This window comes from Macrosteles quadrilineatus, unplaced genomic scaffold (genome assembly GCF_028750875.1).
Source record: "Macrosteles quadrilineatus isolate MER2022 unplaced genomic scaffold, UCM_ALF_1.0 Scaffold_1__1_contigs__length_201487025, whole genome shotgun sequence".
Lineage (NCBI taxonomy): Eukaryota > Metazoa > Arthropoda > Insecta > Hemiptera > Cicadellidae > Macrosteles > Macrosteles quadrilineatus.
The window spans coordinates 191,958,358-191,973,739 of NW_026542594.1; the positions used below are offsets into that span (position 1 = coordinate 191,958,358).

At 34.2% G+C, this 15,382-nt stretch overlaps 1 protein-coding gene across 1 annotated transcript in view; it reads right to left on the minus strand.

The window, feature by feature from the left end:
* Positions 1 to 1,175: 1,175 nt before the first annotated feature.
* LOC128992799 (scoloptoxin SSD14-like) overlaps positions 1,176 to 15,382 on the minus strand; it is a 30,966-nt gene continuing 16,759 nt past the window's right edge. Inside the window, exons 5-10 of the mRNA XM_054416542.1 lie at positions 11,973 to 12,170; positions 10,479 to 10,728; positions 9,330 to 9,520; positions 7,850 to 8,090; positions 6,181 to 6,294; positions 1,176 to 2,534 (exon numbers count right to left, since the gene is read on the minus strand). Of these exons, the coding sequence (XP_054272517.1) occupies positions 2,385 to 2,534; positions 6,181 to 6,294; positions 7,850 to 8,090; positions 9,330 to 9,520; positions 10,479 to 10,728; positions 11,973 to 12,170 (1,144 nt within the window). The 3' untranslated portion in view covers positions 1,176 to 2,384. The remainder of the gene's footprint in view (positions 2,535 to 6,180; positions 6,295 to 7,849; positions 8,091 to 9,329; positions 9,521 to 10,478; positions 10,729 to 11,972; positions 12,171 to 15,382) is intronic.

A 15,382-nucleotide genomic window follows, 5' to 3' on the forward strand; every position in this document is an offset into this window, starting at 1 on the left:
ATTGAAAATATATTTGATCAACAAACCCATGTACTCAATAGAGGAATTTTATGAATACAACAAAATTATGAAGCAGTAGTGATAGTTTTTTTTTTTTTTAAATTTATAATTGTATTGTTTTTTTAGTTTTATATTTGACGCCATTTCTTGTAATGACATGTACAAGGACAAATAAAGTGATTTGATTGATTGATTGATTGATTGATTGATTATCCGCAGCAAACCTTCAGACTAAGCGAATTTCCATTTACCTGGCTTAATTTCTACAAAGATATTCCCTGAAAATTGTCATTTTTTCCTATTTAAATAACATTAAGTTAATTTTAATATGAGTACGGTACCTAGGTTTGCTGCTACAGGGAAGGTAGGTGTGTGTTTGTTGAAATGTTGATAGCTTAGTATGATTGTTACTGGTTTGCAAATCCTGTAATACTTTACAATTGCTCGAATTCGAGCAACATGAACACTAGTAATTAATTATTTGTTGTAAAATGAATGCAATTCGGTGCATACATTGAGTATTTAAATCTGATCTAACTTGTTGGTTATAACACTTTAAATCATCCTTGCAGTTGTTTTAGTTATTGTTTTCGTATTTAATCCCATGTATAATTTAATTTGTATTGTCCTCGTAACAGCACAACTACACTCTCATGCATTTTATAATTTAAATGGATTTAGCCATTTTGTTTATTTTAAGGCAATCTATTATTTTAACAATAAACCCGAGACAGTGAATTATTTTAACAGCTTGGTGCAAACCCTAAATTCTGGCATACATTTTGGATGTACTGTAGCAATCCATATTTGGGGCAAGCAGCAATTCAACAGTTTTTGGGGTTTAAAAAGAATTTGGTTTGAGAACTTGCTCTGAAGATGTATTGCATCACAACTGAAATGGTCAGTAATTTTTGTTGTATCAACACATAAATAATTCATATGTGTAGATTTTATGTTAGTTTACCCACCTCTGAAAGTGATTTAGCTGAGTTTAGGTGGCTTGAATTTAATTCAGGATTCAATTCAATTAATTTATTTACAGCCAAAACCATTATACATCAAGTACCATGCACAAAGAAACAAAGTTATGCAAACAGCAATAGTTCATGCTCAAACAAGAATCAATATACGTTTAAAACATAATTAAGAGTAAGACGTAATAATTGCATGCATGCATGATAAATAACAAATAAACTCAAACTCGCAATTACTAAGGCGAGATTGGTGGTTTTGAATTGGAGCAAAAGTAAACATTTGAGAGAAAAAACAAGCAATACTAAATACAATAAGTGAACAAAGATAAGTAGTTAACGTGCAAAAGTTATACAACTGATCTAAGACAACAAATGCATACAAATCATCATAATAGTACTTCTAGATAGTGCACAGAATAGTAAGTAACAAGTAGACTCTGAAGAAAAACAAGAAGCAAGCGTTACAAGAAGATATACAAGAGGATATATCAGTAAATAATGTGCTCATGATATACAAATGATATAAACACAAGATGCAAAAGAATCATAATAAGCAAGACAAAATAATAACTTCTAGATAGTGCATACAATAATAAGTAATGGGTAGACTCTGAAGAAAAACAAAAGGCTAGCATCACAAGAACACGATCAACAGGACGAAAGGATTCAAATCTTCCATCGATTTAAATTTGCTATTTTAAATTTATGTCGAGGCTCTTTAAAATTAGTGTATTGAACAAGCCTAAGATCACAGTCACATTTGAAAGCTTTGCGAATTGTGTACATTAACTTAATTAAAAAGAGACCAAAATGAGATTTGAAATTTAAATTGTTATCATGAAAATGAGTTACAAACTTATGATGGATTAAAATATTAAATCATTAAATGTAAAGAAATAAAACATTTGTGGTAAAATATACTAATGAAACAGTTTTATTACAAAACGATGTCACAACCCCTAGTGATATGTGAACTGTTAAAATAGTTTTCACTCATATTAGGTGAAATCACATAAATTAACTTTAAAATACTAATACTGCTGTTAAACTGAATGAATTTGAATTGAATAAAATATTTTTCCCCATAATAAGTTGTGTTTTCAACTTGTAAAAGAGCCAGGTGCTGCAAAATGTGAGAAATAACAATCACTATTTCATGCATTTATTGCAAAACAGAAAATTTGCAATGAAATTTGGGATTTAAGTTTTAAAACTAGAATAGGCCTATATAATATGTTCTGAAAATAAAGTAAAAGAATGTGGTTTATAAAATGTCAAAGATAATGCAAATATACAGTAACAATAAAAAAAGATGAGACTATTATATTTGAAAAATTTAAAAAGAATTTAAACAAATTTCGGGCAAAACGATTCAGATTCAAACGACAGACAAACCATTGAAAATCTTCATCAGTCTATTCCGCAAACTTCACCGACTTTAACATAATCTGCGTTGGCGTAAATGACCTTGTCTTTTTGGGCGAGAGCAAAAACACCAGAGCTTCTGCTATCAAATCGACTCATTTTGTGACCAAGCGTTCGAAGGTTCTTGACTAATGGCTGAAAAATGCAAATTATTTTATTAATAAACTCTATGAATCTACTGCAGTAAAGATACTTATGCCTGAGTCATATATAACATTTTCGTAGGGTTGACATAAAACATAAAATTTCAATAAAAACTCAAATTCTCTTCCTCCATCTACTCTTCCTCTAACACCTAGCGTTTACAGCTTGAGTGGAAAAAATTGTGGTTTAGGCAGTCGAAAGCTTTACTAAAATATATGAAGAGGCTTGTAGAAGCGCTGCCTTCTAGTTGGTCTAGTATGTGCTCCGTCAGTTGTATTAAGGCTGTGGCTCTTGATCTGCCTTTTTTTTTTTTTTTTAAATAGAGGTTGGCGGCCTCTTTTAACCTTGCATCTGCCCGTCCACATAGACTAAGCGCCCATGCGTGGATCGTTTACAGCAAAGCAAGGAGTGAGCCGGTACAGTACAAAGGTGAACTGTACTGATAAAATGTTATCGGCAGTGACCAGGATCCGAACCCACGACATCGCTGCCTTGGGCCCGAAGTCCGCGACGCTACCGACTGAGAGCCACCGACTCACTAACCGAGCTCACCTTTGATAAATCCGTGCTGTTGACTATTGAGAAGGTTGTGTTCTTGTAGGAGTAGGGCTAGTAATATCTTTTCAGTTATTTTTGAAAACGTTGATATTAAAGAGATTGGTCTATAGCTGTTTCTTTCTATTGTTAGTTAATTTTTATTTATGGGTAAACTTAAGCTATTTTTAATTTATCAATTTATCTAGGTATTACTGTTGAAGCAATATAAAAATATAATATATTCATCATGTATACAAATATACCCTAACTCAATTATTTATTATTCTATGAACTAAAGACTGTTTCATGTTTATAAAATTTGTTGTTATGTTGGCATAGCAACTTCCTAGTTAGAGTAAAACAAATGTGCTTATGAGTTGTACAAGTTTGTATGTGTTCTATTTTAAAGTTATAAAATAAAGTATTAAGAGTCAAGTCTTATAATTAAATAAGGTCCACAGATTTAACCTCAACAGGTTATGGGCCCAGACACTGACTGGTAAGCAATATTTTAATTCAAATTGATGAAAATGTCAAGTCATATACTCTAGGACTAAAAGCATACTAAGTATATTGAAATGAAGGTTTGTGGTTGTGAACTACAGAGAAATGCATGTTGCATGTTTGATAGCTTGCTAAACCAACGTTTATGCTTGATTAAATGTTAGTAATGGAGGCTGCTCCTAATTGTGTTAAATTGTCCAACGACAATTGGAACATTTGGAAGTTTCAAACCACAGTAACCTTGAAAGCAAAAAGCTTGTACAATGTAGTAGTAAATGATGAGAAAATGCCTGAAGAAGGAGATGATAAGTATGACAAACTCTTTGCTGAGTATAATAGTAAAGACTGTTGAGCCCAAGATATAATAGTTTCTAGACTTGGTGAAAATGCCATATCCCATGTGTTAATGTGTACAGGTCCACAGATTTAACCTAAACAATTACCGTAGGTCTCATGGTAAGACCTGGACCCGGGACCGATTAACTTTTTCGTTTTGAGGTTCCCAGAGGCCAAAAACACCATCCGATCGATTTCATATATATATATATATATATATTTATATTTATATATATTTTTATATTTATATATATTTATATTTATATATTAGATATATTTATATATATATTTATATTTATATATATATATATATATTTATATATATTTTTATATTTATGTATAAGTTTTTTATTTCTTCTTTGATCCAGATTTTCTTAGCAGTATTCAAAGTTTTTTGATGCTGCTTTTGATTGATTTTTAATTTGAATTTGGACATAGTTTATATATATATATATATATATATATATATATATACATATATGTCCGTTAGCACGATAACTCAAGCAAAAATGATCCGATTTTGATGAAACTTGGTACAAACGTGTAAATCTACATTTATTCTAACGAGTTCGCAAACTAGCATGATCGGACTATGGAAACGGGGGTTTATGGGGGGTTTTATGGGGTAAAAATGGGTTTTTCCCATTTTAGACCCTAAAAACACAAAAGTTCACAATTTATTTCCAAACCATTTTGTAGAGCTTAAAAAACAAATAATATAGTATATTGAAGCTTTACTATGCGCCTAAGGGTTACAGAGAAAATTCCAAAAAATTGTAAATTTAAAATTCCCATGTTATTCTTATGGAGAATAAGTCAACTGTTGTAGTTTGCTTGTTTATGAACATATTTTGATCAAATTTGGAAAATACATTCATTTGTTACTAAACTACAGTATTAACATTTTACAACAAAAACACTTTTTTACCCTCCCTGTTGCAGCAAACCTAAGTACTCGTTAAACTAATTCTACTTAAATAGGTGTGACGCTCGGGTCACAGCCGAGCCGCTATCAACCGGTTCAATCCCCTTTAGTCACTACACTGGAGGAGAGTAGGGAAGGGGTAGAGTTAGGGGCAGTCGTCACCTGGAGGTACTGGAGAGATCACGTCTTCGAGGAATGGGAATGAGACCGATAAGTTATAGTATTAAGTTTAATTATTAGATATATATATTAATCATGTTCTAATTCTTTTCAGTAAGGGGGGGGGGACTAAGGTGTTAGGGATTCTATCATTAATTAAATATTTATATTATGTAAGACTGATATAACCGTACCTTTCGGGCCCATAAGGCGCGAAGGGAGTTTTTTAGCTTATTCTTATTTACAGTATTAGTATAATTGGTTGAATGCAACTAAATTTAGATCATCAAAATGGCTGTGATATGTGGCTTGGCTCAGTTATTCAGTTAAGTTAAATAAATTCTAACTTAGAATGGTAGCACGCACAAGAAATCTCTGCATTTAATAGAGCCTCAAACAGGGCCGGACTTAGGACTTCAGAGGCCCCGGGCAAATAATAATGTCTACATGATCGCGAGAGATGTTCATAATTTTGCTGCGATCATGGATGATGTTTATAGTGTGTTAGTTGGTGATGTTAGTGATGTTATTATTTTATGTTATGTTATGGTTATGATGTTAGTGATGTTAGTTAATTATGTTTATAGTGTTAGTTTATAGTAGTTAGTTAGTTATAGTGTTAGTTAGGGGGTTATTCATGGTTTTGCGGTCACCGCCTGACACAATGATAGTGTCTATATGACCGCAGGAAATGAACAAAATTCAGCTACGATTGTTGAAGACGATGATGACATTCCCGTGACTGTGGGAGCGGGCGATAACCAGAATTGATTCACGAATGCAGAAGACGACGATAAAGTCTACAGGACCTCAGGAGTAGATCATGATTTTGCCGAGAACGCAGAAGACTGATGATGATGTGGGGGGGGGGGGGGGCTTTACCTCTTATTTTTCCCCCATCAATCTAAAGCTTGTTCCGCCACTGGTGTGTCTTCTCTAAAGATGTTGGGTGGAGTTTATCATGAATGATTGCACGGTTCAAATTCAAATGGTGTCATTACATTTTGTCTGGCTATGGTCTGGGTGGTTGGTTTTGTATCTCTGTAAGTCCTTTGTCGCTTCTCTTGTAGGAAACAGGATGAGGTCCCTTATAGCATAGTTGTCGAGTAGGAAAGTTGTTAAAGTGAAGGAAAACATTTTTTACTAATTACAACCGAGCAAAACAAGGTTACTTACAGCAATGACTCCATATTCGTAGCTAATCTCCATTGGATACAGCTGATGATGGATTCTGCTTGCATCCACTGCTTCTTTGATTGACTTTCCCAACCATAAATGTTGTATTATGACCTGAAAAACAAATTAGTATTTTTTTCATTTTGTATAGGCTGAAATAATGAAGTTGTGTTAAGTGGTCACAACTGAAGACATTTTGTGTCTAATATGTTGAGAACTCTAACTATCCGGATAAACTGGGACTGGGCCCCATTCGGATAGTCAACAATACGAATGATTGGATTTTTCAAGGATTATTGGTCCTTGACAATAGACTTTTCATATAATTGAAACAATTGCCACATATAACAAGATATGATGTTAAAATTATGGTAAACTATAATAAGCTGATTCTATATTATTAATTTGATTTTCCTTGAAGCTTTGTGATCTGGATAGTTGTTAAAGGGCTCTGTTTTGGATGTAAGAAAGTATCCAAAACCGACATAAGTGCAAACAAAGTAATATTAAATAATAGTCTGAGTAGCTCAGTGGTTATGGCGATTGCCTTCAAATCCGAAGGTCACTGATGGTTTGATTGCAAGCGAGATTGTCACTGGAAAAACCCAAATTTTAATGAAAGCCTCCTAAAAAAAAGATCATTATTAAAAAAAAACGCTAAAAAAAAATAGAAATAGCTGAATTATTAAAATTTTTAGTTGTAAAATGGGGCAAACCTGACTAGCTTCTGCCTTATTCTACCCCATTTTACAACTAAAAATCGTAATATTTCAGCTATTTATTATTTGATCTTTTTGAACTTGGTATCGTTTGATAGGTAATTAAAAATGTTAAATAACAGTGCTCTTGACATTTTTTCATAAAATCAGCCATTCTTTAGTAATTTAAGTTAAAAATTGTTAAATGGCCGCCATTTTGAAATTTTAGGTAGAATCAAGATGATATATTTTTCGAACACGGGTCTCTTCTACCTTAACGTACATACCGAGTTTCATAAAGATCGGTTGAAATAATTAGAAGATAAAATTGTTTATGTAAAAAACACAAAATGGCGGATATCTGGTTAACGAAGCGATTTTGGAAAAAATGTTATTCTTGATTTTCTCTTTATTTTGACCCAAGGAATCACTAGGTAAAATATGTCCCCACCTTTTTTGAACACCCTGTATAATGGAACCAAGAAGTAATCACGCAGCAAAAATATATCAATGGAAACGGTATTGATCATAAACAAATTACATCACTAGCCCGAAAGCAAACAGGTTTGTATTATTATTTTAAAATTAAACAGTCAAAAACGTCCAAACCATGTGTTTCTGTTATTATTGGTTCGAGCTAGTGACGTCATTTGTTTATGTTTATGATCCATACAATTTCTGTTCTAGTCAACAGCTGATATGCCTTTGTTTTAGTGTCAATTACTACTTCGATAAGGATTATTGAAATTTTGAGAGCCACTGGGGCGGATTCCTTAGAGAATTTTTAACGCCATATAGGTGTTAGCACACACCAATACGGTATTCATCACCATGCAAAATTTGAAAATGATTGGTTCAGCCATTTAGGAGTTTGCGTATTACAAAATGTATAAGGGTTGACATATTAGAGCTTTGCTCGCTCTGCTCAATGAATGTAAGAATTTTCTAGCAAATATTTGTCCCCTTCTCACCCATGACACTGCGGTGGGGATGAAGGCACCTCCGGCAGCCCCGAGGACCATCCGCACATCTCCATTCTTGTCTACTATGATCGTGGGGCAGGTGGAGCTCATCGATCGCTTGCCTGGTTCTATAAAGTTGGCGGGAGATGGCTTAGTTCCATGGTAATTGATCACTCCGGGTAAGGAGAAGTCATTCATGCCACTGTTCAGTACGATTCCCGTCCTCTCTGACGTCACTCCTGCGCCAAATCTGTCGAACAGATTGGTTTCAGAATAAATTTTCTGGTAATATACATTTCTTGTTTCAGCACAATATTTTTTGTGGAAATATTTTAAAACAGGTTTAACGAAACCAGTATGTCTTGTCTCTCAGCAAAAAGTTAAGATTAAGCTACTTTGTTCAGTAATTTATATATTTTTAAAAGTGGAAAACCTAAAACTACACTACGCACACCTGGGGTGCAAGCTTCTTCATTCCCTAGGTGGTATATGCGTGATATACCCATATATGGTATATCAGCTTATATCTATGGTATATCTGGGTATGGTTCAGATACCCACCAATCACCAATAAATTTTATCCATGTGATAATGCCACAACAGGTCTATCATGAAGTAATTTGGAAATGGGTCAAGCTAGAGCCTAGCATTCTAGATTTAACTGGTTCGCTACCGAGTGTCGCATATATGTGACGTAGACAATATAGCTGACCAATAGACCAATAGCTGAATCATTGCCACGGACCGAGGTATAAAATTTAATCTTTCACATAATCCTTGGCTGCCACCTGGTTAACAGTACATGCACACCAAGGACGAAAACCTGTTAAACAGTGATCATTTACTTAGTTATACGCTGCAATTGCGTTACTAAATAATATATTCTTTTTTTTATTGTTAATAACCTTTTGTAATGTTGCATATTTGCCACGCCCGATCTATAGCAAAGATAATACTGATAATAGTAATTTTTTTTTTTAATAGCCCAAACGCCGCATATATGCGACAGTTCATTTTTGTATTATGTTTTTTAAATGAGAGTAAGTAAAAAAACAGATTTTTCAAGAACAGGTTATAACTGAACAAATATAAAAGCTACATAGGATAATGCAGCATACATGCAGCACACAAACATACAGTGATGCAGCAAAGTAAAAAACAGTTTGACGTTACCAGTTATCATATCCACAGACCAAGCGACGCAGTTGTGCGACAGACATCCCTATAGACCATTGCAGAGAATTCAGGGCCTTAAAATAGACCGTTACAAAGATATAAGCGTTTTGATAACATTGGAACACCGATGCAAATATGCGACGTCAGTCTATTTCAATGTGACTAGCAGTCCCATATATGTGTTGGCAGTCTATGGGTAGAAACCGGCCGTGGCATATGTGCGTCGCTGGTCCATATGAATGAACAATGTTGTAATATTGCGGTAATGATCGTGTTAAAAAAGGTGGAACATTAAAAATGAAAGTCCACTCACATGAGATTAACAGTGCTAGTGACTGACACGGCGTCTCCGTCCGGCGCAAGGATGCTGATGTGTGCCGTGCCGTGGTCGTCAGGGTTGTAGAACACGGCGCCATAGTGGGCGGCATCCTCAAACGTTTGATCGTCCTTGATCTGTGATCGTATGCTGTTAATGTAGTCCTCAGACATCATGTTGGTTACCACCTAAAGAAAATAGATCATCATTAATTTGTTGTTTTACAATTATTGAAGGGTGTGGACAGGTAATAAAAAAATACCTACAAGGTTTTTTTTGTCATTGCAGATGTTTCTCAGGATGTTTCTTAAAGTGAGTTGACAAGGCTTGACAAATAAGTGTTATATAAAAAAGTTCACTTGAAGCAGTTATTTTTTTCCATAAAGGAATAGTCCACAAAGAGGCGTAATGGAATCTTAAATGAGGCTATATTTTGAGTAGCAAAATACTGCTACACAGGCTTAAAATAGTTGGGAAATAGATTACTGAGAAAGTCATATTATTTTTGTAATGTCATCTGAGCTGTTAAGGAGGATCGAGTGAAACAACGCTGATCGTATCTTCCTAATAACAGAGATCATCACGAAATAATATTTTTTTAGCAATAGTTACTGAGAAAAGCGTATTAATTTTGTAACAACATCTGTTTGGAATGAGCGAGTGAAATAATGCTGATCGTATCTGTTGGACTTTCACTCATGATCTGCATATAAGCTAGCATGTGACTATTAATTTTATTTAAGTCATATGTTTATGTTTTTATATGTGATTATTACCTTTGTGTTTTTCCTTGATTCAATTAAATACTAGTTTTCTATTCTGTCTAAATTTAATTTGATATTCATGAGTTTTAGTGTCAATTCCACATTAAATATGCTCTTCCCTTTAGTATCTTCCTATCAACATCAAACATCTCTAAATAATAGTAATAGTCAGTCTGAGGAACTACTAATCAGTAATCACCATAATAAAAGGGAGTAAAAATAACATTGCAATAGAACGAATGGCTGGTACGTACTGGATGAGGAAGTTATAGGTGAAAAAATAATGTTATAGCTATTAACAAAAAAAGCTAAGGAACATTCCTGACTATCATTGTAAAGTAACGTCATTTCTCATCCCTACCCAGTATTAAATCACACTTACCTCTTTGATTTTTTTGTCAATGTTCGGATCTCCCAATTCTGTGCGCTTGGCGTAAGCGTACTTAAACGCCTCCACCATCCTGTGAATGGTTGTTGTCTGTTTTTCTAGCGTACTCATGCTGTCTGGGGTGATGTTGAATCCTTCAAGGATTTTGAGGATGAATGCGAGGAGGACGCCGGAACCAGGAGGAGGCGTGGAGTACAGTGTGTCGTCACCGAGCTTCACTTTGATAGGATCACTCCATACTGGTCTGCATGGGTAAAATGACAGTGACAGTGTTTGTGAAAAAGTCAGTAACTTAAGTAATTTACATTGGGATTTCAAGAATAAGTTTTATCTTGAAGACTATCTTTTACGGAAAGTAAATAAAAGAAACGTTTTATAACACTTAAAACATATATTTACGCTTATACTGTTACTCGCAAGACGGTAAATATACATACAAGATTGTGCCGCATCAACTTCCTATTCCTGGGCTCTCACTTTTCTGCACCAATTAAAATGTTCACAACGTTTCATAATGAAACAGTTTATATGTTTATAATACAGTTTATCTCATTAATCACAAAGTCCATCACATTACGCACTCAAATAATAGCTGTAAACTAAGGGCGCGACGCGCACAGAGCAAATTGTTGTCAAAATACGCAATGACCCAGACAGAACGAAACAAAGCCTGTCACGACAGGCACCGCTGATGAGTCACCCGCATGGATCTCTATCAAAATCAGATGATATACGGTCAGCTGAGATAATACGTGAGCGGGTAGTGGCCAGTGGGGGAGGGGCTGGTCTGGTCCGAGTATGTGTCGCCCAGGCAGCAGGCGCACAGCTACTAACTCCTAGCCTGAAGCAACACAACCACACGGACAATATACATTGTCAGGTGATCGTGGTGGGCGGTGGTGTTTTGTTAAAATCTTTTTAAATTAAAAAATGTAACTTAAGTAAATTTTGCTGAATAAAAGTATCTACCAACACATTGTTTAGAAAAAAAAAATTGTCAGGAGAGAAAAACATCTGTAAACAAAGGATCGGTTTTACGGACGGTTTTAGGAGGAAATGGTATCTCAACCTCGCGGGCCCCTAAACCTCGCACCGTGGGGTTGGCTGTTACGCCACTGAATGAAACTATCTAAATGTAATGAAAATAACATACAATTTTTTAACCAACCCGACTTCTAATCAGGTGCCTTAAATAAAAACCCATCTAAATTATGTCAAAATTTTAAGAAAATATCCAGTGGAAGGACCCCTGGACCACCCCTCCCACTGGGGGGTACCCCCCCGGAATGATCCCACCCCGCAATGTCACACCAATGGCCTACCCTACTGTTAAGGTAAAGCTGCAAAAATCAGCAAGCAAGAAGAACTGCTACGATTGGATACAGGATCAGTGCACAAACTGTTATAGATAAATGGGTCAATTTGTAATCAAACTGCACAATTATAATAACTGGATGTTTTTTCACAGTACTTCTCTACTTCACTTACTTGTAGTTCCGCATGTCGTCTTCGGTGATAATGCCTCCCATCTTTTGTATGTCGTCAACGAACGTCTTGGTGAGAGGACCATCGTGTAACGCGTTTCCATCATTTTTCGCAATCACTCCAAGAGTTTCGCACAGCAGTTTGGGTTGGATCAGACTCCCCGTAGGCTTGAAATCGTTTTTTGAGTCAACAAACCATTCCCTGCAATTGTAATTTGAATGGTTATATTATTGTTTGAATTAAAATATTTACCGTTAAGAAGAGAAAATTGTTATTGGGCTTGACACAATTTGTTATAGACCATGTCATGCAAGTGAGTATTTTGCATCAAGAAAATGCTCTTGGAGAGTCGAAAAGTCACTTTTTGATCTTGAGAAAAGTACTGTTTGATGGTTCGAAACAGGATGAGCTGTCTTTGGTCGTTGTTAATTTATTACTTAATCTAGGGAACTTAAATATCCAACATTGCTTTAAAATTATACTATTATTATTATTGTTATCATCTATATATTTAATACACAGTTGTAACACTGTTTTCTCAGCAATTACTGGACCGATCTACAAGATTTATGTCTCAAATTAAAGGAGATAATGCACAGATTTGCCGAACTTCATTAGAATTTACGTTTTTTCTAAGGACTACGACCTACAGCCCTTTAAAGGTCGAGTCAAAACAATTCTTATTGAAGAATATAATACACAGTTTATAAATTATTCGTCAGCTGTTTAATGTTTGTCAGACATTTGTTATTATTTTTATAACCTCACTTTTAGTATGCAATTATTAAACTTGGAGTTTCTGTTTATAAACACACGATTTTGATCAAGGAAAGTGTATTTGTTAACTTATTTTTGAAATGTTTTAGTTTTCCTGCAAAGTGATCTGAAGGAAAGTGGTAATTGAGTTTAAGTTCGAGTATGGAATGTGAAATAATACCCATAGTAGGGAACGGAAACTTATTGTTTTGATCAATATAATTTATTCTCTACGGCTACCAGAATAATCATGGGGAAATCCGCTTGCAAGTTGTACATATAATTGCTAATGAGTGGGAAACATACAAACATTTTATAGTAGGTGACGAATCTTACTCCAAGATCAGTGTTAGACGTTCAGTGGTACCAAACTTTACCTTCTCGAGATGGCGAGTACGCTGGGATACGTGGAACTACAATATATCAGTGATTTTTTTTCAAGTACACAGGGAAGTTGCTTGAGAAACTGTGACTTACCATTCGGTTCTGGCGAAGAAGTATGTGACTTGATGTTTAATGGCAATGTTGACTCGGGTCATTAGAGCGTTATAAAACTTTATCATTAACCCCAGGATGTGAAAAGTACAAAAAGAAAAAGAAAAGGTAATATTAACCGGGCGTAAAGAGACATACAGAACGAAAAAAACATGTAGAGAACCATCAAACTAAAAAGGTAAAGAGCAGTGATGGTGTTAAATGTGCTCTGGAAGTCCCTTCTAAAAAATACAATTTTTTTTTTTTTTTATTGGGGTCGTTAGATTGGATTTGTCAGTACTGCAAATCTATGAATTTTGAGTCAGAACAGACTAACTGGGACACAAATATTTTTTCCTTATGTTGTCACAAGGGGAAGGTAAAATGAACTCCTTATCAACATTTTGAGTTTATGGAAAATCTTATCAACAGCGACTATAAAAAAAGTATTAAGGGTCAAAAGAGACAAAAAACTATTTGAGTAAAATATAATACAAATCTGCATTTGAAATGGCCAGTTCTAAGTCTCACTTGAATCAACATCTTTCTGGTAGTGGTAGTCTACATAGTTTTAAAATCCACGACTCCTTTTCCATCAAATTGGACCGTTAATACCCTCTAACATTGAACAAAGTATGCCCAACTTTATATATATGACGTAAACACAGCTTTTACTCACAGTATGGGTCAAAGATTCGTGAAATGCGACAAACTGCTGATGCGTGATTTACATGTAGGCCAAGTGACTATCTTTATTCCATACAACAAATGTAATGAAAAAAACGACGAATATAGGAATATACTTGAGCAAATTATCTAAATAGCATAAATAGCTGCTTATTAGGTTATCAGCATTGCCCAATTTGTATACTATTTATTTTTCAAATAAAACTCGAATTAATATAAAAAATTCATTTGGTTAAAATAATATATCGGTTTGATTAACATAAAATAGTTTATACAGGCAAACTATCATTTCTATTTCATGTAAAAAATCAAACAACCCCTAAATAAAATACAAAGATAAACAGTATTTGTTAATTATTATTTCTTTTATTACTGACAATATTCCCGTGGCGGAGCACGGGCGGTTAACTAGTTTATTATTATTGTTATTATTATTATTATTATTATTTATTGTGCTATTTTGAATATTTCTAATTATACTTTATTTACTTATTAATTAATAAGTTAATTTACTTATTAATTAATAAGTTGTTTCCAGTTAATAATATTACCTATATTTGGATTATTTGATATTTTGATGCTATATGAACTTTATTAGGTATATAAAAGAGCATTTCCAGGAAGAAGTAAGACGCAGAATGCCAGTCCGCACACGTGTACTGGTGTTACTATTAGCCGCGCGTGTACTGGAGGGTTAAAGGAGAAACTCTTCCCATACTATGTTTTTTTTTTTTATAACATCTTAATGCCTGGCCAAATGACCCTGGTTTCATTGTTCTTTAACCATTATTTTTAGTTCATCAAAAGCGCGGCATCTTGACATTTTTACTTACAATGTTCCATGCTGAAAGCAGGGCTCCAGCAGATAAAAAACAGAAAAAAACAATCCTACTTTTCCTATACAAGCATATATAGCAATCCTATACTATACTCTGTCTGAATTTAATGTGCGGTTGAAGGACAAATTTGTTTTCCCCTGTTTTCTCCCTGGCCCCTGCCACCACAACATATTAGCCTACAGCTGATTCATACTGTTTATAATTTTACAACAGTTGTCACTTTGTTTACATTTTAGTAGTAAACAACATTGTGATTATTCTGATGGTATTTTTTTGCAGTTTAATATTATTCAGTCTGTGTTTAATTGATCAGTGTTAATTAGAAATGGCCAAAAGGTGCCAAGACATTACAACTCAAACTAAAAACACAATTTTTAGAGTGTACTATTATTTAAAAAAAAAGCATTTATTATAAATCTGCAGGATAACACTGACTCTGATGGCTTAAGCGAAGATGATGGAGAATATCTACTTTCCAGTTATGAGAGTGAATTATGTAATGGACCGTCTCCAATACTTTTTAACGCCCACATTACAACTAACATTTGTTAAATTTACACCATTGTGTTCATTTTGTGGTTTAATATATGTTTTAAAAATCAAATTAAATTTATATGTTTTTACGGGATTTGTTTTCTATTTGGTGTGTACTAAGGC